The sequence below is a fragment of the Jaculus jaculus genome, chromosome 9 (assembly GCF_020740685.1).
Source record: "Jaculus jaculus isolate mJacJac1 chromosome 9, mJacJac1.mat.Y.cur, whole genome shotgun sequence".
In the NCBI taxonomy this organism is placed as follows: domain Eukaryota; kingdom Metazoa; phylum Chordata; class Mammalia; order Rodentia; family Dipodidae; genus Jaculus; species Jaculus jaculus.
Genome location: NC_059110.1, coordinates 43,147,385 through 43,174,661, shown reverse-complemented (window position 1 = coordinate 43,174,661; position 27,277 = coordinate 43,147,385). Strand labels below are relative to the sequence as shown.

The 27,277-nt window shown below is 36.6% G+C and overlaps 1 protein-coding gene across 1 annotated transcript in view; it reads right to left on the bottom strand.

Moving 5' to 3' along the window:
• Trdn (triadin) overlaps nt 1-27,277 on the bottom strand; it is a 444,085-nt gene that overhangs the window by 276,466 nt on the left and 140,342 nt on the right. The window contains exon 10 of the mRNA XM_045159783.1: nt 24,707-24,766. Coding sequence (XP_045015718.1) covers nt 24,707-24,766 — 60 coding nt within the window. The remainder of the gene's footprint in view (nt 1-24,706; nt 24,767-27,277) is intronic.

Below are 27,277 nucleotides of genomic sequence, written 5' to 3'. Positions count from 1 at the left end.
ATTGCCCGGTGCCCTGGTGCACCCCGACCCCCCCCGCCGCGTGCCCCACTCGCTCCATACACACCATCGCACCCCACGCCCCCTTCTGCCCACCCGCCCACGCACCCTCTGCACATCCCGCATGGCTGTGCTCTGATCGGGCACCCACCAGTCACGCCTGCCAGCCTGCTGCACTGAAGCTGAGACCTCCTACCTCGCCCTTGTTCTCTAATCCTGTGAGTAGACCAGCCACATGGTGCTCGGTTTGCAGGCCTGTGGGGGCCACCCCTGCTGTGAATAGGTGGCTGCCAGATCCCCTGCTGCTGTGCTCACATCACTTGCCGCCGGTCAGCTTCTGCTGTGTCCTGATTCCGTACCCACCTCATCTCCCTCTGCACTACAATTGCACGTGCAGCGGGCCCACCCCACAGCAAGAGCCACATAAGTCCACACTGAGTCACTAGCGCCAGCGCAGCTGCCATCCCCTACCTGTACATCGCCACCCACCACTCCCCTGAAGGCGGAAGAGCACAGACTGTTTACAGACCACAGTGTACCCAGCCAGAATCTAGGCACCTTTAGGGCTTGCTACCTAAGTCCCTTTTCAAGCTCAAACGCAGGCAGCTTAGGTGCATTACTGGGTGAGAATTCAGGCAACTTTGGTGCCCCTGCCAGGCTATAGGTAGGCGGCTTTAGCAAGACTGAGCAAAAACCCAGGCTGCTTACAACTGCCCCAGGCTGCCTTGGATACGCATTAAGCTAGATCCCACGCTGCTCCACCCACCTACCTGCCCATACACTGACATGGGTAGACCACAGCGCAAAAGAAATAACACGAAAAATAAAATGGAAGAAAATCCAGACAGATCACCCAGTCCAACAAGGATCACAACTAACCAAAACATAGAAGAGTGTTTAGGATCAGAACATCAAGTGGAAGCAATGAACAATGCAACCCTGACCAAACTACTGCTAGAACTGACAGGAAAGCTACAAAGGATAGATAATCGTATGGATGCTACCATCACTAAGCTAGAGCAACATGATAAGACACTGGAAGGAATTCAAAGAGAGCTAAGAGAGTTGAGGGAGAGTGAAAAAAAAGAGGACCTTAAAAATCAGCTGGCCACACTAAATGAAAACATAAAGAAATGTAAGGATGATTTCCAAGAATCAGCAAGAAAATCAGAAAATGAGACAAAAAGGGAGCTGGACAAAGCGATGGAAGTGATACATAGGAAAGTAGTAGACAATGCAAACTTAATTGAACAAGTCCAAAACTCACTAGAGGCTCTCAAGAATAGAGTCAGCGAAGTGGAAGATAGAAATTCTGATCTGGAAGACAGGATGGAAGAAACAGTTCGATAGTCCAAAAATTTCAGTAAGTTCAAAAGTTCCTGTGAACAGAACATGAAAGAATTGTGGGATACACTTAAATGTCCTAATATCAGAATCATTGGAATACCAGAAGGAGAAGAATTTCAGACCAAAGGCATGGAGAACTTATTTATCACAATAATTGAAGAAAACTTCCCCCGTCTCTTAAAAGAAAGGCCCATCAAGATTCAAGAAGCAAGCAGAACTCCTAACCAACTAGACCAAAGGAGAAACTCCCCAAGGCATATTATCATTAAGACTCTAAACATTGACACCAAGGAAAAAATCCTAAAAGCAGCTAGCGAAAAACAGCACACCACTTTCAAAGGAAGCCCCATCAGAATTACTTCAGACTTCTCAATGGAAACCCTGAAAGCTAGAACGGCCTGGAATGAAACTCTCCAAACTCTAAGAAACTATGGCTTTCAACCCAAACTACTCTACCCGGCAAAAGTCTCCCTTATAATAGATGGTGAAAGGAAAACTTTCCATGACAAAACTCAGCTTTACAATTATATGAACAAAAAACCAAACCTACAGAAAGTACTCCAGGAAATTCGCCACACAGAAGAAACAAATAACCAAACACAAATGCCTACAAGAAGAAGATCACAGCAACCAAACCCAGAGTAGATAGAAAAAAAAAAAAAAAATTAAATTCCATGAAAATGCCAACACACCTCTACCACCACAACATGACAAGGATCAAATCAAATCTCACAGTCATCACCCTAAACATTAATGGCCTTAATTCACCCATCAAGAGACACAGGCTAACAGGGTGGATCAAAAAATTAGACCCCTCAATCTGCTGCCTTCAAGAAACACACCTTACCACTAAAGACAGAAACCTCCTCAGGGTGAAAGGGTGGAAAACAATATTCCAAGCAAATGGGAATAAGAAACAAGCAGGTGTAGCTATATTAATATCAGATAAAGTTGACTTCAAACCAAAAACAATCAAAAAAGACAAAGAAAGCTACTTCCTACTTGTAAAGGGAACAATCCATCAAGAGGATATTACAATCATAAATCTGTATGCACCAAACACAGGGGAACCGCAGTTCATAAAACAAAACCTACTTGACAATAAAACAGAAATAACCACCAACACCAGCATAGCTGGGGACGTTAACACACCATTATCAGTAATAGACAGATCATCCAAACAGAAGCTCAACAGGGAAGTAAGAGAGCTCAACAAAACCATAGAGCACTTAGACCTAACAGACATCTACAGAACTTTCCATCCCAAATCCACAGACTACACATTCTTCTCAGCAGCCCATGGAACATTCTCTAAAATAGACCATATACTGAGTCACAAAGATAGCCTCCACATATTTAGGAAAATCGACATAATTCCCTGCATGATATCAGATCATAATGCTATAGTCCTAGAAATCAACAACAAAAAAACCAACAAGAGCCCCAATGGCAAATGGAAACTGAATAGCACACTCTTAAACAATAAATGGATAGTGGATGAAATAAAAAATGAAATTGCAAAATTCCTGGAATTGAATGACAATGAGAACACATCATACCAAAACTTATGGGACACAATGAAGGCAGTCCTCAGGGGAAAATTCATAGCACTCAATGCCTTCATAAAAAAGACAGAAAGATCCCAAATCAATAGCCTCACCATCCACCTAAAGGCATTGGAAAAACAAGAAAAATCCAACCCAAAGAGCTCCAGAAGGAAAGAAATAATTAAAATCAGAGCAGAAATTAATGAATTGGAAACCAAGGAAACAATTAAGGCAATTGACAAAACAAAGAGCTGGTTCTTTGAAAAAATAAACAAGATTGACAAACCTCTGGCCAATTTGATCAAGCAAAAAAAAGAGAGACTCCAAATTAACAAAATTCAAAATGAAAAAGGAGAGATCACAACAGACATCAGTGAAATCAGCAGAATCATCAGGACTTATTTCAAAAACCTCTACTCCACAAAACTGGAAAATGTGGAGGAGATGGATAAATTCCTGGATGCATATCATCTACCAAAGCTAAACTCAGAGCAGATCAACCACCTCAATGAACCCATCACGCTCATGGAGATTGAAAAAGTAATAAAAAACCTCCCAAAAAAGAAGAGTCCAGGACCAGATGTATTCCCAGCTGAATTTTATCAAACCTTCATGGAAGAACTCAAACCAATCTTCCTAAAACTGTGCCACACAATTGAAGAACAGGGAAAACTACCCAACTCCTTCTATGAAGCTAGTATCACCCTAATCCCAAAACCAGGCAGAGATGCCACAAGAAAAGAAAACTATCGGCCTATTTCCCTAATGAACATAAACGCAAAGATCCTCAACAAAATTCTCGCAAACTGAATCCAACAATACATCAAAAGCCTTATCCACCTTGACCAAGTGGGATTTATCCCAGGAACACAAGGGTGGTTCAACATACGAAAATCTGTCAATGTAATACACCACATAAACAAGCTTAAACATAAAAATCACATGATCATTTCGATAGATGCAGAAAAGGCCTTCGACAAGATACAACATCACTTCATGATCAAAACATTGGAGAGAATCGGCATGGCCGGTTCACATCTTAATATAATAAAGGCAATATACAAAGCTCCAAAGGCCCAAATAATACTCAATGGAGAGAGACTGGAGGAATTCCCATTGAGATCAGGAACAAGACAGGGATGTCCTCTCTCACCTCTGCTTTTCAATATAGTTCTGGAAGTCCTAGCCCAAGCAATAAGGCAGGAGAAGGAAATAAAAGGGATACAATTTGGAAAGGAAGAAGTTAAGTTAGCGCTATTTGCCAATGACATGATTGTATATGTAAGAGACCCGAGAGACTCCATCCCAAAACTCCTGAAGGTGATTAACTCCTATAGCAAAGTAGCAGGATACAAAATCAATGCACAAAAATTGGAAGCATTTCTGTATGCAAATGACAAAGACACAGAAAAAGAAATAAAGGACATAGTCCCATTTTCAATAGCAACAAAAAAAATAAAATAACTTGGAATAATGTTAACCAAGGAAGTAAGAGACCTATACAATGAAAATATAAAAACTCTCAAAAAAGAAATTGAGGAGGACTTGAAACGATGGAAAGACCTCCCATGCTCCTGGATAGGCAGAATTAACATTGTGAAGATGACAATCCTACCAAAGGCAATATATAGATTTAACGCAATTCCAATTAAAATCCCTACAGTGTTCTTCACAGACATAGAAAAAATGATCTCAAATTTCATATGGAAACGCAGAAGGCCTCGCATATCCAAACATATCCTCAGCAAAAGAAATACCTCTGGTGGCATCACCATACCTGATATAAAGTTATACTACAAAACCATAGTAATAAAAACTGCATGGTACTGGCATAAAAACAGGAGTATAGACCAATGGAATAGACTTGAGGACCCGGATTTTGGGCCAAGCAACTATAGCTACTTGATATTCGAGAAAGGCCCAAACAATATAGACTGGAAAAAAGATAGCCTCTTCAACAAATGGTGCTGGACAAACTGGATAACCACATGCAGGAACCTAAAACTTGACCCACACATTTCACCATGCACTACACTCAAATCCAAATGGATCAAAGACCTCAACATAAGACCAGAAACTCGAAAACTACTGGAAGAAAATTTAGGAAGTACCTTCCATGATATAGGAATGGAAAAAGACTTCCTGAATAAAATCCCAGTGGCTCAAGTTCTTAAACAGTCACTCAACCATTGGGATCATATGAAGCTGAAGAGTTTCTTTACAGACAAGCATATAATAAGCAAAGCCAATAGAATAGCCACAGAATGGGAGAAAATATTTGCAGGTTATCCAACTGATAGAGGCCTTATCTCTAGAATTTACAAAGAACTCAAAATTCTAAACAATAAGAAGACTACCCCACTCACAAAATGGGGCACAGAGTTAAACAGGCAATTCACAGAGGAAGAGACACAAATGGCAAACACACACCTAAGAAAATGTTCACCATCCCTAATCATCAGAGAAATGCAAATTAAAACAACTATGAGATTTCACCTTACCTCAATAAGGTTGGCCAACATCAAAAGGTCAAATGAAAATAAATGCTGGAGAGGATGTAGAGAAGCAGGGACACTCATTCACTGTTGGTGGGAATGCAGGATGGTACAACCACTTTGGAAAGCAATATGGAGACTCCTGAAAAAGCTGACTATAGAAATACCAACAGACCCAGTTATACCATTACTGGGCATGTACCCTAAAACCTTCAAACCAAAAGCCAGAGAGATTTGCTCAACCATGTTTGTAGCAGCTCAATTCGTAATAGATAAAGCTGGAATCAACCCAGATGTCCATCATTAGAAGAATGGATAACAAAGATGTGGTATATCTACACAATGGAATTCTATACAGCAATAAGAAAAAACGACATAAAGAAATTTGAGGAAAAATGGTTGAACCTGGAACAGATCATTCTCAGCGAACTTACCCAATCACAGAAAAAAAATCGACACATAGTCTCACTCATCTGCAACACCTAAACTGAATCTGCCCAAGATGCCTTACATACCCAGCAAGCACCTCATGGACTAGTCAATAAGATGGATGGGAGGGCGGGGAGGGAATCAAAGGGTGGAAAACAGTAATCCGGACCCAAACGGCAATGGTACCATAAAATTCTACTTCCTAAAAGACAGACCAAATGGCTGACCCTTCACTAGACCCTTACAAGAAACACCTGAACCACAAGACACTGGAGAGGGTAGGATCAAGACTGACCTAAATCTCCTACATCTTCCCTCCCTCCCTCTCCCCCTTTCCCCTCTATCTCTCTCCTCTCTAACTCTTGTATATTAGTTATCTTTTTCCTCAATTTCTTAGTGGACACTGATCTGTAACCCCCACTTCCAGCTTGGGCCTACCATCCACAATGAGCTTTTGATCAGAGAAACCTACAAGGTTTCCCCAAACAATGACAGACTTCTGTCAGAGTACTTGATGACCCACCAAAGGCCAGTGATAAGACCCTATTGCTGAAGACTCCATACACAGCTGACGCGTAAAATGGAATGACATGGCTGGAAGCCAGGAGAGAGTCAGTCCCCAGACAGTCAGCGTGTCTAGTGTCAGAAGGCGCTCCATAGGCGACTGGGGGAAATGACCAAGATCTGTCCAAGCAACACATTGTTTAACCTAATTAGCAACAAATAACCGGATGTGATGCCCACACAAGTGCAATAGTGGTGCACAGCCATGGTGAGGAATCAATTGCTCTTGATTTGGCTAACTGATCCACTCAGTGGTACTAGACCCTTAGCTGGAGCTGGGAAACAAGTCAGAACCATACCCAAACACAAGCCCACTCTACAATATCAAGCTACCATCAATCACGGGGTATAAGAGGGCCTACACCTATCAAACTGTCTATCAAAAAAGTAAGTGTTATCTCAATTTTCCGGGTGCTAACTTACTCTCCGTTGGAGAATCTGCTTCTCTTTTCTAGATAGATGCAGATCCTAAGAAGAGAGCTGCCCCAACATACCTCAAAAGGGGCCCAACTGAAACTAAGGACAACTGGTGAAATAAGCAAGGGTGATGTTTTCCTGTGAACCGGATACCAGCACAAAGGGGAAGGAGATCAACGCAGAGAAAAATCAACTCCTACCAAATCAGAGAGCCAAAGCCTCAGAGGCCCCCAACACCTCAGCACTGAAGCAGACCAAAAATGATCCCAACATGGCTCAGGGAAATCTTGCGGAAGAGGGGGTGGAAAGAATGTCAGAGTTACATGTTGGGTCATGATTTGCAGAGACATTTATCATACTAATAACTGGGGGCTAACTCCACAATGCATGACCCATTTTCATTAACAAGGAGGGTCTAATGGGAGGGGGTAGATCACAGATGAGCCTAAATAATGGTACCAAGCTGCCTGTATTCACTGAAATGAAAACTAATAAATTAAATTTAAAAAAAAAAGAAAAGAAAGAAAAAAAAATTAAAATGAGTAAAATATCCATATTTAAAGGAAAGTGAAAAATTAATATGTTTATCTATGGTTTGTAGGAAAGACAGCTGAAGTTCATAAGGAATAAAAGTACTTCATGAAATAGCTTATTCATAATATAACACTTGACATATATTCTAAATATTGAATATCTTTGCATACATGTAAAATTTATATGAACTAGAGATTGCCATATTTAAATGCAAGGTATTTCTTTTTTTGTTTATTTTTATTTATTTATTTGAGAGTGACAGAGAGAGAGAGAGAGAGAGAGAGAGAGGAAGAAGGGGCCGGCCAGTGCCTCCAGTCACTGCAAATGAACTCCAGACACATGCGCCCCCTTGTGCATCTGGCTAATGTGGGTCCTGGGGAATCGAGCCTCAAACTGGCTTCACAGGCAAGCACTTAACCACTAAGCCATCTCTCTAGCCCACAAGGTATTTCTATCTCTAAGCATATAACATGAATTGTGTTTTAGTGTCAGAAGATAATTTTATTAAGAAGACTAAAATTGAAGGACTAGCCAAATTCTCCTGATGGACTTTTAACTAGGACTGAAATATGTGGAATTATAGTCCTCTTTTCATATTAGTGCCTTGTCTATAATCAATATCATTTCATAACAATTATAAGAAAACATATTATGCACATAGTATTCTATATTAATATGATATTGTTAATGGATATTTTACCCCTTATTCCACTTAAGAAATTATTTTAAATACAAAAATCATATGTATTAGTCATCACTAATAATGTGTAATTCAATTATAAATTTATTAGAAATACACAATTTCAAGAAAAAATTACAACACAGTAAAATTTTGAGTGGGCTAAAAATCTCAGTTTTTTTTTTTTTTAATCTACCTACTTGTACTTTATGTCCTCAAAGGCTGACTAATGAAGAGTAAGCTATTATTACTTACCTTAATTTATATTTGTCTTAAAATACAGAAACATTCATTGTAAGAAGACTGTTGTGTATTAACAAAATTATTATAATTTAGCATATCACAGAAAGTAGGTACAATTACTGTGCCATAGTTCTCAAGCAAAAATGTAATTTTTCATGGTCAAAATATAGTATTTCTGGTTTTATCATTATTATTTCTTTTCAGTGATCCAGCAAACTTTAATGATTAAGTAAAAAACTGAAAATAAACAAATGTTTAATTATTGATCATCACAATATAAGTGTGAACCAAAATGATGAGGAGATAGAAAAACTATGGTTGTTAGAGTCAAAGTCATTACATTTAGGAAATGTATGAAATAGTTCTCAAGGAGAATTCCAAATTGATTTCAGCAAAGGTATGACACATGTCCTTTTTGCAAACTTCTAAAACATGTATAATATGGAATGCCTCATTTGGTCTCCTATATTTTTGAGTTGTTTAAATTTGGATTCAACCAATGAGGATGACAGAGAGAAGCTCACACAATTGAATGCTAAATCATTTCTCCAAGTACAACGATCTTCTGTTTTCATTCATAGTAACATCAAGACCCATGAATACTGTGGTAGATAAATCTATTCTATTTTTTTTATCAGAATGTTTCTTCTCTCTAACCACTATTTATAATAGTTAAATGTCAAACCATTGTGCATGGTTATGTGTTATCAAGACTAATGGCTAGCTTAATGAAAGACCAGAATATTCAGCAGCAAACCATACCAAAGATTCCCTTAGCAAATTTGGGGACATGTAAATTGTGCCACTGAGTACTGATTCAGACTCTGATATGCAGTTTTTGAATTAGATTCCTTTCTGAAGCCAAGCAAGAGGCAGCTAAAAGATATTGACAAAGGACTTGGTTTCTTGAACAATTACATTGGCAGCATTTAGGAGTAAATGTTGAATTTAATGACAGTAAACAAAGAGTAGTCATTTGATATGAAATATATCAACTAGGCAACCAAGTGAAGAAATATTAAGAAACTAAACAAAATAAACAAAAAACCTACTAGGGAGTAACCTTCTTTAAATAATATATTTGTAATAATCTTTAAGTCCTGGAGAAAATATAAAGTCATCTGAGCCAATTCTACAACTTCTCTTTGGTAAGATATTCTATTTTCTGAAGGGAAGTTGTAACTCAACTAACTGGTAGTGTTGTGACATTAAATGAAGCAGCTCATACACAGAGGTCAGCACAGGCCTGGCAAACCATCATGCAACCAGTTGGTAAGTAACCTTAGGTTTGTCTTCATGGTATCATCTCTCACAGTCCTTGCAAGTCCTTTCAAGAAAAATGCAGGCTAAGGCCAGGAAGGGCGCCTGAATCCCCTCAACTTATGTTAAGTTACTCAGCAAAGATGATGACATCCTCTGTCTTGATTCTTAGTGTCTTTGCAATTGCAAAATTTTTAAAGCAGGGACATGGCATTTTAGAAACAGGGTTGATTTTCTGTTGTATAAGGACTTCATTCATCAAGTCACTGTATCACCATTGTCACAGCACCACTGACTTGGCAAAAGGGATGTGTTGCAACTCCCAGACCCATGACAAATTTTGTCTCTGCTTGTGGAAGAAATACCTTCACTTTTAATTATTTTTTGTCTTTGACATACATAAATATTCTAAGTATACAAGTGAATCAAAGAAACTCAAAAGTCTAAAAAGCCAATTAAAAAGGAATTTTCTGGTTTTGAAGCTTACTGCAAGTGTTGCTTTGAGAGAGAAATGTTCACCATATGCTACAATAAGTATAATCAAACCCCACATCCTTACTACTGCTGACACACAACAGAAACTTAAATGTTTCATAGAAAGTAAAATGAGAATGTACTAATAATATTATTTAATAGCTTTGATTCATAGATTTGATTTTTACATTCACAATACATTTTCAGATGATTAACATCTTTGAAAGTCAATGAATATTTCAAATATTTCAATGTTTCAAATTGTGTGTAACTGATAGTATTTTATAATTTCAAACAATGTACATTGTTTATTCTTTATCTTCTAGGAGGGTATTCAGAACTTCCTAAACTATTACGTTACATTAGAGAAATAAGTGTTAATATAATCATGTTCATGCATTATAGAACATATAAAGTATTTATGCGTTATATAGCTATCAGGTAAGAGAATGTTAAATTACAAGTTTTTTGTCTTATATGGTAGAGTATTTCAATATGCACATATTACTTTTTTAAAAATTTTATTTATTTATTTGAGAGCGACAGACACAGAGAGAAAGACAGATAGAGGGAGAGAGCGAGAATGGGCGCGCCACGGCTTCCAGCCTCTGCAAACTAACTCCAGATGCGTGTGCCCCTTGTGCATCTGGCTAACATGGGACCTGAGGAACCGAGCCTCAAACCGGGGTCCTTAGGCTTCACAGGCAAGCACTTAACCGCTAAGCCATCTCTCCAGCCCCACATATTGCTTTTGCCATGTGTACTTTTACTCACCTTTTCTAAGAAAGTTAAGCTGTTACAGTGAGTTTGCCCACTACACAAATGCTCTCATGTAAGGGCTAGACATAAGAATAAAAATTCCTGGTAGTTGACATTTTTATCTCAAAAAAGCAGCCTATCAATCACAAAATAGAAATAGTGAATAAACAGACTAGTGGGCATTTCTTTTTTTTCTGATTTTTATTTATTTATTTGAGAGGGACAGACAGGGAGAATGAAGCCAATAGAGAGAGAGAGAGAGAGAGAGAGAGAGAGAGAGAGAGAGAGAGAGAGAGAGAAAGAGAGAGAGAGAATGGGCATGCCAAGGCCTCCAGCCACTGCAAACGAACTCAAGACACGTGTGCCCCCTTGTATATCTGGCTAATGTGAGTCCTGGGGAATCGAGCCTCGAACCAGGGTTCTTAGGCTTCATAGGCTAAGCCATCTCACCAGCCCAGTGGTGGCCATTTCTTACACAAGATAGAAATAGTTATAAATAATCTACTGTGACTGCAGAAGGATACTAAATAGAACATGGCATAAAGTGGAAGAAAACACAATAGCACATACACATCCATATCAAAAGTGTGAGTTGGTCCACTTTTTATTATTTGTTTACGTTTTTAAATCCTGTATTGATTTCACTATTAATATTTTAACTTTAAAAATGTATTTTAATCCTGTGCATGGTGATGCACACTTATAATCCCAGCAGTGAGGATATGAGACTGAGGCAAATTATTTTAAAATATATTTTATTTTATTTTTTATTTATTTGAGAGAAAGAGGCAGAGAGAGAGGCAGATATGTAGACAGAATGGACATACCAGGTCATCTGGCCACTGTAAACAAACTCCAGACACATGTGCCCCCTTGTGCATATAGCTTACCTGGGTCATGGGGAATCGACCCAGGGTTCGTTGGCTTTGCAGACAAACACCTTAACTGCTAAGCCATCTCTCCAGCCCCTGAGGCAGGAAGTTTTTTTGTGTGAGTTTGTGGGCAGCCTGGCCTACATAGCAATTACCTGGTTTTCCAGGGCTTCATACTAATGCCCTGTCTTAGAGAAGTAAATGATAAAGCCATTATATCACTACATTTTTCTCCTCTGGATATAAAGGTTGACGAGCAATAAGAATCCATGGTAAATCACTGTAAATATATCATAATAACTATAGTAAAGTAATGCTATTAGCAGGGATTGCATGCTAGCAGTTTTTCAGTAGCTGCTGGGCTTTGCTGAATGCAGTGACTACAAGCACATCAACTTGGTTCTAGTGATGATTTCATTAGGCAAATAAATTTATCTCCAAACATGGGATAACTAAAACTATCATGTGGATTTAATAGTAAAATTATTTTAAAATATTTTGTAACACTAAACAAGGAAAATATACTAGTCTAGTATAGAAATTCTAGAACTATACATAAATGTTGAGTGACTGGTTGAAACAACTACAAAAAGAATGGTGATGTTACTATTATAAATTTCATGATTATCTTCACCTTGAATAAATCATAGCCTTGTATAGAAAAATGCTATGGAAGAGTATCTGTTTACCAAATTCTCTGAATAGGTTCGTCAACACATTTATAAAGCCAGTTTGCTATCTACACATTTAAAATAAGTGCTTCCTGGGCTGGAGAGATGGCTTAGCCATAAGCGCTTGCCTGCGAAGCCTAAGGACCCTGGTTCGAGGCTCGGTTCCCCAGGTCCCACATTAGCCAGATGCACAAGGGGCACACGTGTCTGGAGTTCGTTTGCAGAGGCTAGAAGCCCTGGCGCGCCCATTCTTTCTCTCTCCCTCTATCTGTCTTTCTCTCTATATCTGTAGCTCTCAAATTAAAAAAAAAAAAAAAAAAAGTGCTTCTTACAGTGTGGGGGAGGACAGGGAGGAGGTTCATGATGGTACCAACATTCTGTATATACATTGGGTACATAAAAACAAAAATGTTGATTCTCACCAAGAAAAACCAAAGTCGGCTCTCTCAGATATTCTGTCATAAGCTAACCTTTGTGCTCTTTGTTACCATGGGCATTGCTGGGTATTGGAATGGCTCTATATTTTGATCTGGGATTTTATTGCTGTAAAAGACCTCAAGCTGTACACAGAAGATTGGCCACTCCACTGTAAGCAATACTTCAGTAGGAAAGTACAAATGCAATAACATATTTATGACCTCTACATCTAAAAAAAATAGAATGAAAATAAAATTAATAACAGGGGACACTCTCCTGTTACTGTTTTTTATCTGATGTTGGCCAGGAGGTGATGTATACCCTCTACTCATGCCATTATTTCCCCCTGCCATAATGGAGCTTCCCCTCAAGCCTATAAGGCAAAATAAACCCCCTTTCCCCCCCACAAGCTGCTCTTTATCAGTTATTTTCTGCCAGCAATGGCAACCTGACTGTGACAGTAAAATTGGTGCCAAGAAGTGGTGTAATTATTGCTAGAAACCTGACTGTGGCTTTTTAAAAATTTTTTTTTGTTCATTTTTATTTATTTATTTATTTGGGAGTGACAGACACAGAGAGAAAGACAGATAGAGAGAGGGAGAGAGAGAGAGAATGGGCACGCCAGGGCTTCCAGCCACTGCAAACGAACTCCAGACGCTTGTGCCCCCTTGTGCATCTGGCTAACGTGGGACCTGGGGAACAGAGCCTCAAACCGGGGTCCATAGGCTTCACAGGTGAGCGCTTAACCACTAAGCCATCTCTCTAGCCCCTGACTGTGGCTTTTGACCAAAGAAAAAAAGTAAGAACGAGAAAGGAAAGAAGAAAAGAAAAGAAAAGAAAAAAGAAAAGGAATAACTGTACATTTACTTGAATGTTTAGAAAGAGGGTTAGAATCTCTACTATTTATCCCTTAAATCTATAGCTTTTTAAGCGAACCTCAAAACACTACTGATAGACTATTACATAAAATATTAATAATTTTCTTTAATATTGACTCTTGCATGTCTGCAAGATAAAATGATTACAAGCCATGGCTTAGTAATACATAACAACTAATTATGTTGATAATTATTCCATTAAGTCTTAAATTTATTTATGCTTCATGCAGTAATTCAGATTACTGTGCAATATTTCTTCCTTTACATTCTACATTATAACAGCCTTTGAATATTCCCACTAAGTTACCTGAGAAGGAATTTATTTCCCCCAAAAGTAGATCCATGCTATTAACATTGGCAAAACTATATAAAATAAACAAACACAAAATCCAGCCACCAATGAAATATCTCCCAGGGCAACAATATTCCTATCATAATTCATTCTTCTTTCAGAAACTTGAGAGGACTGAAGTAATGGCTCAGTTTATATGCTACCTAACGATGAGGGCCACAGTTCAGATTACCAGCAGCCATAAAAAATTAAGAGGATCCTCAGAGCTCTCTGATTAGCTACTCTAGCCTAATTTATAAACTCTGGATTAAAATACTGGGGTGGAGGAAAACATAAGGAAGAGAACATTGGCAAGAAGAAGCTAGCATTGACTTTTGGCTTGTACACACAGACATCTGCCCACACAAGTGTATTTGCACATGCATGTGTGGACACACACATATACATACACACCTACAAATTAAAAATCTATGAAATAAAATTCTGAGAACATGTGGGAAATAAGAAACCTTAAGACTTCATTTCCTTTTTATTCTAGATAGAGCAAACAAAGGCATACACTCACTGCATTAAAAGACCAAAAAGCTGTAATCACTAGACTTTAACCCATTTCAGAAGTACTTTAGTGGACAAAGTAGCCCTACAACATATAGCAAGCATCAGTGAAGTGGTGTCATCTCAGAAGTATATGCATCTATTTCTGTGCACAACCCAGATATTTATAGTGATGTTATGTTTCATGGATTGATTTAGACAAATAGACAATCTGATACACTAACATGGAACAGTTTCAACCTACTTCCAATGCTCAGAAGGCCACTATCATGGGGCTATAAACTCCCAGTGTTATCTATTCCCATCATTTAGCATAGATTCTTTCTTTTATCTTGCTTTTGTCTGCTGCCTGCAGTTTACTGATGCATGAATTGAAGCAATTTGTTAATTCCAAATTTTCTCTAGAGATAGCACCAATAACTCCTTAAGAAATCTCTACAGAGGCCTACTTGCTATGCTTAGAAACCTGTCATCTTTTAAAGTAACAAGATTATTTCTTTGAGGAAAAAAAAAAAAAAAATATATATATATATATATATATATATATAGAGAGAGAGAGAGAGAGAGAGAGAGAGAGAGAGAGAGAGAGAGAGGACTGCTCTGGGATAAACATAATTTTTTCATTGAGCTAAATACTGTACATTAAGAATTCAATTCAACAAACATATCCTGTTTCTGGAAATATATACAAGCAGTAAGTATTTGATGGTATAAAAAAGTGGGTTGATGAGCAAGGGTGTTGCTTCCATGGTGACCTTGATAATCAGTGCCAGGGTAAAGGGGACAGACTCTGAGGATACTCAAAACCTATCAAAGCAGAAATACATAGGCTCCTAAGAGTTCATCACTGAAGTAGACTTAAAACTCACCCACCAAGGCTCAAGGGATTTTGCAGAAGAGGGGGAGGAAAGAGTATAAGAACCGAACCACAGGTTAAGATATCATGCCCAGAGGCATTGCCTTCTTCCAATAACTGAATAGTGCTCTCCCAACACATAATTCACAACCACATGGGGAATGCAAGCAACTCCACTAAGGAGGGCCCCTGTGTAATGTGGGCAGAGAGGAAGGAAAATATGGTACCAATATGTGATATATCCATACAAAGTACATTCTTATTAAAAAAAGGTATTAAAGAAAAGATGGACTTGTTAAGGGGAAATTATTGTAACATGATAATTGATCAGAAAAATAAAAGGAATGAGTATAGATACCATGGCTTTGCTATATGTAGACTACCAAGTGCATGGGGGATTAAAACAGAATATACTATCCTTTACAGTCAAGTGTGCTCCAAGTCCCAGTGCAGGAGCAGGGTTTCAACCACACCTCAAAGTAGCTATGGTTCCATTTTTTTAATTTATTTTTTACAGAGAGAGAGAGAGAGAGAGAGAGAGAGAGAGAGAGAGAGAGAGAGAGAGAATAATAGTATCAGAGCCTTTTAGCCACTATAAAAATAACAACCAACCAAACAAAAGTGCAAACAAAAACATTCCAAGTGCATGTGGCAGTTTTTGTGTTTGGCTTTACATGGGTACTGAACAAAAGAACCTAGACCAGCAGGACTTGAAAGCAAGCGTTTTAACCATTGAACAGACCCATCAGCCTCATGGTTTCATTTTATAGGCAAGGAAAATGTCAAATAAAAATTAACACAATTATGTGTGTGAATATTTGCTTAAATGAGTAGATCCTTTTAAAACAATGGCTCTTCTACTTTATTCTTTCCCTTCCTTCCTATTTCATAGCTCCCACAATTTTCTATTGAACTTATTCTGTGGTTTATACTATAGATGTGATGTTGCTTGCCATTTTGTTATCAGGAAGCAAGAGAGTCCTAGTATATTAAAAAAGACCTATGCTTCTCACTACAGAAAATCACAAATAGATTAAAGCTTCATCTGTTGAAATAAAAGTGAATACAAGTGCACTTATAATAGATATGTGAACTAATTAATTTTGTGACCTGAATCACAATAAACAAAATGAATCCAAGATTGCCGTCTGAAACCTTTCCCTGTTAGATAAATTATCAAAACACCTCTGAGCATTTCAGGTTTTTTTGGCACAGTGATTTTTTTTTAAGTATTTTTATTTATTTGTGAGGAGTTACAGAAAATATAAATATGGACATGTCAGGGCCTTTTGTCACTGCAAACAAACTGTAGACTCCTGTGTCAGTTTATCCATCTGGCTTTATGGGGCTACTAGGGAATAAAACATCAACCCAATTTTTTGGTTTTCTTGCTATTGATAGTAGGCTTATTGGAAGTTTCCTTTAAATTTAGAGACCAAAAATATATGTAAATATATATGTAAAAATACAAATCTGATAAGTATTCCATTGTGATATAAGCCACATTGAAGGAAGAAAAAAAAAAAACAAAACTTCACTCATTTTTGTAGCACTGAGCTTCAGTTACAAAGGGGAAGGAGGTTTTGGTGTGTAGTTACCCAATTGTGTGACTATGGCAAAAAGGATAGCTAGGAGTAAACATTTTTAAATATTTTCAATACAAAGAAATGACAAATGTATGGGCTGGAGAAACGGCTCAGTAGTGAAGGTGATTGTATGAAAGTCTAACAGCCCAAGTTAGATATCTCAAGTTGTGATTCAGTGATGCATGGTAGCTTTGGGCTCCTATTCTCTAGCCCTACCCATTGTCATGGGCTTGGGCCCATCTCTCTTCTACTATTTATATATTTTGGACATTCTTTGGTTTTCCAGGAACACAGTTTCTGAATTGCCTGTAATGTCTTGTTTGGTAGCTGTAAGTCTCACAATTCTTCGCAATGATTTTTCCTGAAATCATTCTAATTTTTCTCATTCCTCCTCTCTAAAAACAGGTTTTGTTGTCTTCCATGGACTTGACTACCCCGGATATTCCATTTTTAAAAATATTTTATTTATTTATTTTCAAGGAGAGAGAGAGAGAGAGAGAGAGAGAGAGAGAGAGAGAGAGAGAGAGAGAGAGGGAGACAGAGATAGAATGGGCATCCCACAGCCTCCAGTTGTTACAAATGAACTCCACCTTGTACATCTGGCTTACATGATACTGAGGACTTGAATCTGGGTCCTTAGGCTTTGAAGGCAACCACTAAGCTATCTCTCTGGCTCCTACCTGGTCTTTCTAATACCATTCTCTTAGAAATACATTGCACAACAATTCCAATTGCCTTTTACTATCACAGGTTCTCTGAGTTTATGAATGTGAATGCTTTGACATTTCCCATCTCTGATAGAATGCAGAGCTAGTTTTAATCTGAAACATCAATATCATAGAGACATACCCAGACAACATCACAAGGCCCATTTCCAGTTTTAATTTCTCATATGATTTTCAATCTTTGATCTTTTACACCAAGTACTTTGATCTTTTGCACTAAAGTACTGTTATTTTCTAATAAATTTTCATTAAAAAAAGAATAAAAAAAGGAGAACATAGGTCTGCATGAATTACTTAGCCAAGTAATTCAAACAACTTTTTATGAGATTAATTCTTGATGTATTCCAGGTTGATTTTGAACTCATGATCCTTCAGCCTCAGCCTCCTGAGTTCTGGCATTGTAAGTGCAATTATACCATATTATTATTTTAAAAACTATTAGAAATGATGGTCCTGATACATGATCTATCCATTCAAAATTTCTACTTAAAATACATCAGGACAAAAATCATACACTCATCTGAGTAAAAAAAATAAATAAAATAAAGGAAAAAAAAAGGTAAAGAAAAGAGGGCTGGAGAGATGGTTTAGTAGTCAAGGCACTTGACTGCAAAGCCTGAGGATCCATGTTCCTTCTCCAGATCCCACTTAATCCATACACACTAAGGTGACTAAGGTGAGGCAAGTGCTAGGTGGCACAAGATTCTGGAGTTTGATTGCAGTGCTGAGGCCCTGTGCTACACCAGTTCTCTCTCCCTCTCTTTCTCCCTCTCTTGCTCAAAAAATAAAACCTAAAAAATATTTAAAAGAAAAAAAATGAGATTTTTAAAATTCACTAATGCAAAATTGTAAAACCTGACTTAGGGGATTTTTCCTATTGTTATTTAGGTTTGGTATTATGTTGACTGAAGTACTAAATCATCATTCAGGAATATCTGGAAGACAGTATATTCCATTTTACTGATCTATTTTAGTTTCAAGTTAACATAATTTAAAATTCAGAATCTTTGTTTTCCATCATTAACTGCATAGAGAAAAAGTTATGGATGAAGACATTTCCCAATTATTAAATGATTCAAAAGGTGAATGCATAAAGACAGACAGCCATAGCCTAGACACTAATCACTAGGCTGAAATTGAAATTGACTCTACAAGTGAAATGGCAGACTGTGAGTCTTCATATGACAATGCATTTATGCATATTTGAGATTCAATCAGTGAAAAATTAATCTCAAAGGACAAAAGACCCTTCAGTACACTCATATACTTAGCCCTTTAACATTGCAGAATTTACTTTTCCATGCTATATTTTGTGACATGAGTACAAATAATATAATTTTATTCAATGAACATGAATCAATATTCAAGTTATAAAATATATGTGCCAATATTTATGGTTTTTAAAATCACAAATGTGGATAAAGTGTAAAGGTGGGTATTGAGAAAATTGATCAACCTTGTAATTCTAACTAATGTGTTCCAACTAATTTTAATACAAAAATAAAAATACCTTGCCATTAATGAGTTAAGATGGTAATATATTCTTTTCAGTAAAAGCATCTGCCATAAAAATTTATTTTATTTTTTTATTTTAGAGAATGCAAGAGGGGGGATAGAGACAGAAACAGAGAGAGGAGGGAGAGAGAATTGGTCTGCCAGGGCCTCAGCCACTGCAATTAAACTCCAATGCTTGTGCCACCTAGTGGGCATATGCGACCATGCACTTACCTCACCTTTGTGCATCTGGCTAATGTGGGATCTAGGAAGCAGAATGGGAGTCTTTAGGTTTCACACACAAGCACCTGTAACAGCTAAGCCATCTCTCCAGGCTCAGAATTTTAAATTTTGGGCTGCAGAAGAAAGACTTACATGTCTAGAGTTCACTTGCAGTGGCTAGAGGCCCTGTTATGCAACATTCTCTCTCTCTCTCTCTCTCTCTCTCTCTCTCTCTCTCTCTCTCTCTCTCTCTTTCTCTCTCATCTTTTTACTTTCTAGATTATAATGTAATTTCAGCTCAAATTTAGTATAAACATTACAATATAATTTTAATTACACTCAACAAAATGATTCACTCCTTATAATTTATCACTTTTACAGGCTTTTTAAGATGGTCTCTGTATTTGAAGTTTGGATCTTCACTATTCACACTGTACTACCATATTCAATAATCACTATAAAACATCAAGGTACATTAATTCATCTCCAGGCATATAGATAATATGTTTGCTAAGAAATTTAAGTATTCCTGAGAAGTATTCTGTGTAATGGTATATAAAGGAAAATGTGGGACATAATTCCTTATTATTACAACATTTAATCAATAAAGCTGCCTTTTAATTTGAACTACAATTTGTGCTACTGTGGAGAGCATAACAATAATCTACAAAGCAATTACTGAATTCTAGAGGGAAAATTCAAATCATAGTTTTAAAAACTCATTACCAATAATTAATAATGAACTGCAGCTAAACAATACCAGGTGTTACACTAATCCCAAACAGAAACAGATGGAAGCAGGGATGTTTTGTAACTAGGAGTTGTGTACAGAGAAATCATCCTAGTACTTTGACTTCCTATTGTCACTCACAGTCACTCTTGTATCTCTTGCATTTATTAAAAATGAATGAGCCCAGTTAAGTCTGTGTTCTCCATTACTTACTTTTACACCTGTGCAACACACTTGGTGCTTCATTATTCTTTATTATTCAATTTGTGACTCCCTCAACCACCATGGCTTGTGATACTTTGTTTCCCTTCTCCTCCTTTCCTTTTAGCCCCTCCATAGGAACTACTGATGTAGATATTATTTCAATTATTAAATTTCAAAACAATGAATGCAAAGATGAATTAAATCAGAACAAGTAGAATATAAATATTAAAATGTCAACATACAGAATGAAGAGATTTAACCTTACAGAGTCTAGAACTTGTTTCCAATAATTGAAGTAATGTATACTGTTATAGATTTGAACCCACAGTGTTTAGTAATATGTTCATATATGTCTTCACAAGGGCTTTCTCTGTTTTCTTACTAGCAAAATCCTTTTTATTTTATGAACTGTGGTGCCCCTCTGTTTGGTGCATACAGATTTATGATTGTAATATCCTCTTGATGGATCTTTCCCTTGATAAGTAGGAAGTGTCCTTCTTTGTCTTTTTTGATTAATTTGAGTTTGAAGACTATTTTATCTGATATTAATATAGCTACACCTGCTTATTTCTTCTTCCTGCTTGCTTGGACTATTGTTTTCCAACCTTTCACCATGAGGAGGTGTCTGTCTTTAGTGGTGAAGACAACAGATTGAGGGGTCTAATTTTTTGATCTATCCTGTTAGCTTGCGTCTCTTGATGGATGAATTAAGGCCATTAATATTTAGGGTAATGACTGTGAGATTTATCACCTCAATTAGTAATAGCTAAGAGCTGGAATCAACCCAGATGTCCATCACTAGAAGAATAGATAACTAAGATGTGGTATATCTACACAATGGAATTCTACACAGCAGTAAGAAAAAAAAATGGCAAAATGAAATTTGAGGAAAAATGGTTGAACCTGGAATAGATCATTCTCAGTGAAATTACCCAATCACAGAAAAAAAAAAATAAAATTGGCACATAGTCTCACTCATCTACAGCACCTAACCTGAATCTACCCAAGATGCTTTACGTACCCAGAAAGCATCTCATGGACTAGACAATAGTATGTGTGGGGAGGGAGGGGAGGTCAGTGTAGTGGGTGGGAAACACAAATCTAGACCTAAGTGGCAATGGTACCATAAAATTCTGCTCCCTAAAAGGCAGACCAAATGGCTGAACCTTCACCAGGCCCTTAGAGGGAACACCTGAGCCACAAGACACTGGAGAGGGTATGATGAAGACCAACCTTAATCTTCTATAGCTTCCCTCCCTCCCTCTCCCCACCTCTCTCTCTCTCTCTCTCTCTCTCTCTCTCTCTCTCTCTCTCTCTTCTCTAATGCTTGTATATTAGTTATCCTTTTTATTTCTTTTCTTAATGGGTACTGACCTGTAACTCCCAGTACAAGAATGTGGCTATCATCCACAATGAGCTTTTGATCAAAGAGACCTACAAGGTTTCCTAAATGAAAGACAAATTTCTGTCAGAGTATTTGATGACCCACCAAAGTTTAGTGGTAAGACCCTACTGCTGAAGACACTATATGCTGTTGGCATTAACATGGAGTGACATGGCTGGAAGCTGGAAGAGAATCAGTGAATCTAGTGCCAGAAGGTGCTACATGGGTGACTGGGGGAAAATGACCAATATCTGTTCAAGCAAGTAACCTACTTAGCAGCAAATAACCTGTTGTGATGCCCACACAAGTGCAATAGTGGCACACAGCCATGGTAGGGAACCAACTGCTCTTGATTTGGCTAACTGATCCCCTCAGTGGCATGTTACCCATAGTTGGAGCTGGGAAACAAGTCAGAACCATATCCAAACATAAGCCCACTCTCCATTATCAAGCTACCATCAATCTTGGGCTAAAAGAGGGCCTACACCTATTAAATTCTCTATAAAAAAGTAAGGGTTATCTCATTTGCCCTGGTGCTAACTTACTCTCCATTGGAGAATCTGCTTCTCTTTTTCAGATAGATGTAGATCCTAAGGAGAGAGCCGCCCCATCATACCTCAAAAGGGCCCTGGCTGAAGCTAAGAAAAACTGGTGAAACAAGCAAAGGTGTTGCTTTCCTGGTGAACCAGATACCAGCACAAGGGTGAAGGAGATCAACACAGAAAAATCAACTCCTACCAAATCAGAAAGCCAGAGACTCAGAGTCCCTCAACACCTCATCACTGAAGCAGACCAAAAATGAACCCAACATGGCTCAGGGAAATTTTGTGGAAGAGGGTGAAGAAAGAATGTCAGAGCCACATGTTGGGTCATGATATTCAGAGACATTTATCCTACCCATAACTGAGGGCTAACTCCACAGTGCATGACCCATATACCTCTACACGGAGGGGCATAGAGGAGGGGGTAAGTCATGGATGAGCATAATAATGGTACCAAACTGTCTGTATTTGCTGGATACAAAACTATTTAATAAAAAAATCCTTTTCAACATTGAAGTTAATATTAGCACAATGAGAAATATTTTTATGTTAAATACTCTCTCATGTATTTAAATGTTGTCATTTGATTACTCCTTCTGTCTTTCAGCTGATATGTTTTCAGGACAAATTGGTTGACATTTAATTGTTAAATTGTGAGTATCCTTCACTTATTTTGGCAATGTATATTTTGTGACTTTTTAAGAACACATTCTGTAAAAAATTTCCTGCTACTATGAATACCCTCATTGGTAAAATGAGCAAATAATTTTCCCAAATAATGAACTTTGAAAGCTAATAGAATATTAAGAAGACATCATATTAGTGACATAGATTTGTGAATCTATAACAATGTGTATTCATCTTATATGTGTAAACAGTTAATCCTATGAAGGCAAATGCATACATATAATATGATTTTCTTCTTTTTCCTTTATTTTTGTAAGGCTTTTCATTCTCAATATATATCTCAGGTTTTCTTAGAATTCTGAACTCTCAATCTCCCTGCCTAAGCTTCCCAAGTGCTGGGATAACAGGTATATCCCACCATGCCCACTAATGCATGTCTTCTTAAACCACATGACTGAATACAGTTGAATGTATAGCATCCACTGACAGGACTTGAGATGTTCCCTTCCTGTGATGTACTCCTGTAAACAGATCGCAGTGAACATGATTAATTAACCAATATTACATCAGTAATAGACGGACATACTGCTGTTCATTCAGATGCTTTGTCACCATGAAGGGTGGTACTGTGATCTCCATTTAAATGTGAGAACCGTGAAGAGGAGCTTGAGTTACATGGTTTGCTCAATGTTCTTTTCTACAAAAGGAAGGTATTGAGAGTTTTTCCTATGCATTTTGTCCCAAACTCTAATTTCCAAAACAATCACACCACCTTCTTTGATAATTCCATCTTGTTTATAGGATTATATACAAATGTTGAAAGCAGTTATTTTTGCCAACAAGATATAATAATTTTCAGATTTATTTGTTATTTTCAGATTTCTATTTCAATAAAAGTATCAAAGGATACATGGGTACAAAAGAGAAAGAGGAAGAGAAGGAGGGGGAAGAAATTATTCTTTCCATAATAAAAAAAATGCTGGTATTAACTTAGTTTTCTAGAATAAGCAGATTCTTACAATCCACATTTCTAGGACCTGCATGAATTATGTATTTGATTTGGATATAATAGTTTTGTTTTTCCATGTAGGCACAAATTAAAATTATGCATTTTAGAAAGACTTCCACAAAACAGTTAAGAAAACCAAGTATCGTTTGCTGTAAGCAGTCAGTTCTGATTATCCTACTGTTAATCGTCTCCTTTCTAACAATAGCATCTTCTTAGAAATGCTTGTCCAAATGTGTATATTAGTTCTTTCATGTTTTGAATCTTCAAACGATACAGTTCAAGAAATGTATTTACTCATTTTAACTAAGATATTAGCAAATATCATTTAGTATACAATGGACAGTAATTAAATATATGAGAGAGTATTTTACATAAAATCTTTCTGATTATATTGATATTAACTTCAAGGTCAGCTGACTGTATCAGTAGCTACTTGGAATAGCCAAGATCATCAATGTATGGGTGAGAAAATCTAAAAGTTTTGGAGAGAGAAACTTGAATATTTGCAAGGTGATACATTTTATATGATGGTTAGTTAATAGCAAAAAAGAAGGATATTTTCTTGTCATAAGACTTTTTTTCTAAATTTAACAAAAATCCAATAAGGTGATTCATTATTTCACTCCAAGATATTACTAAAGATATTAGTACTTGTACATAGGAAGATATTAGCACACCTTTAGCTTTCAGTTGACTTCATTTGCAATAAGACACACAGCAATTGAAAGGAAAATTAAAAGCTCTGATGTCTGTTATTATGACTTTTATTGGCTTTTTTCACTATCTACACATGCATTATGCAATTTTTAAATGAAAATATAATTTAGCACATAAAAAGCAACAAACTCAGTAACAAAGACTATTAAAACAGACAACTACACAAATTGTTTGGAATACCTGGTTTTAAATCCCCTTGGACAAACATGTCAATCATATATCGACAGAATGCATACTGATCTGACAGAATAGAAAGAAAAGAAAACAGAAATTACATCATATAAGGAAATGATTTAAAATAACAAAGTAGAACAACTCAATTTTGATTACTACATATTCCTGTGAAGGAATAATTTAGACTCTTATGAATGAAAACCAACAATAAACATAGCCAATTATTACATACAAAAATAACCAGAAATTTTGAGTCAAACTAGCCCAGATTCATATTAGAGTGATTATTTAAAAAATTCAAAAATCCTTTCCAACAAATTTGCTTCAAAATCATCACATTAAAGTGATTATTCTCATTTATCCTTGTTAGATTTATGACAAGTTTTACAAAGTAAATGGTTTCCAACTTAGAATTCTTTACAACTATCCACTCACAGACTCTTTGCTAGTTGTTTAAATTAAAATTGAAAATGTTTGCTCACAAAAAATTCAGAGGACAGTGACGCTTTTGAGGCCTGGTGTGGTCCTTTGCCAAAAGCTGATCTATATACTCAGAGGGTAAATCAGGGCAACAGATTAATTGCACTGACCATACTAAATGTTAAACTAATTACTGATCTTGTCTAGTCCATTTACTAGAACATCTAGTAAATAAAACAAAGTAACCAGACATAGAATGCGGTAAACTCCCCTTGAAGTTAATAACAGTGCATTAGCCTTATAATTTAATGTAAGGTTAGATTTCCCTGCAGTCAATCCAACAAAAGTCCTCATTGAAGATTCTTACAAGATTTTGAAAATTTTATTATAGGCTCTTTAAAGATTGTATATTATGAACTGCATCTTACATTTGTGTTTTCGTACTCCTAGGTTAGGTATTTTACTAATCCACTACATCCAAGTGAAGCTTTAGGATGAAGAAAGTTTACTGAAATTATGTCATATAATACATTTTAAATTGCTCCAAATTATTTTCAAAACATTAACTTGTCCATATATAAATATACACCCAAAGATATCTGTAAACTTCATTTTTCTTAGACAGCTTATAACATTTCAACTCAATTTTGTTTTGAAGTCTGCCAGGTATTTGAAAAACGTGAATGATAAGTATGGCTATTGAAATACACCTAAGATATAATCATACTCATTAATCCCTAAATATGAGTCATCAAATTGTATATTTCTGAACTTTATGTGAGTTTTGGATCTTAAAATTAGAGCTATTTCCCCACAAATGAGGTGAGTAATCGTGGTAGACTGTCTATCAGGCTAGTCCATGAGTCCTTATGTTCCCTGATACATTTGTAGTAATAGCTTTAGTTCCTGACCCCAAGAACTGGGAATCCCATGTATCAGAGAATTTTTATCCAATAATTTTGTAATTTTCACTTTCTATGACACAATATTTTGCTTCAGAATGGATGATTTTGTTTAAAGCAAAGCTAAATGAAAAAAAAAAAAAACTGTTCCTTTAAGTGGAAAATCTGAGGTTGAAGTGGCGTAAATTGCCTGTGTATGTGGCTGTGCTTTTAGGGTTTTTTTTTTTTTTTTTTGTCTTTCCTATATTTCAAGACTTCTTCAAAAATGGTGATTGATACAACAGAAAAATGTCAAGATGCTGATTTATGAGATCTGTCAGCCACAATATTACAACAGCACCAGTCTTTTATCATAATAATTCCTTTCTAATAATCTGCCAAAATATGGCCTTAATTGCACTAAATGTTAAGCTAATTTCTGATCTTGTATAGTCTATATCCTATTAGGTCAAGTAAATAAAACAACTTGAACAGACATAGAATGTTGTAAAAGCCCCTTTATGTTAATAACATTGCATTTAACTTTATGTTATAACGTAAGATTAGATTTCCCTGCAATCAATCCAACAAAAAGTCCAAAGATATGTTTAAGTTGTACTACACATGCAGAATCACTGATGTAAAATCTTTCATTTTTCTTTACTTTTTTATTTTACCACTGAAGTGACTCAGGGTATTTTAGACTTCAAGGATTTAAAAGGATATTTTATTATTTTATGTACATAAGACTGAAGAGACACAAGGTATTTTAGACTTCTAGGTTTGAAAATGATATTTTGTTATTTTTAAAAGTTTATTTATATATGGCTGACGTTTATAATGCAGACAATATGACATTAAACCTTTGTCGGCAGCCTCAAAATGAAATATTTTCTGCTCCAAAGAGAGATTTGATGATGATGATGATCTGTGGCACCTATAGTAGTTTTGAAGCAAATGAAACCATACTTTAATGTTTTCTCTTTAGCTGATTGCTTATAATATAATGAGACTTTTTATCCTGGCATAAACCAATGCAAAAATATCATACTTATATTTACTATTGGCTGTTTAGACCCCCATATCACTCATTTTGGTCATTCATGCACTAATAGTCTAACGAGCCTTTGATAGGGTAGAAATTCCTTGTGAAAACAAATAATTTCCTTCTATAAAATCATTTAGGTTATGACAATTGAAAGGTTTAAGTTATGTGTAAATAATGCTGTGGTCCTACATTCCAATGGCTCCAATATATCAATGGGAGCATGAAATA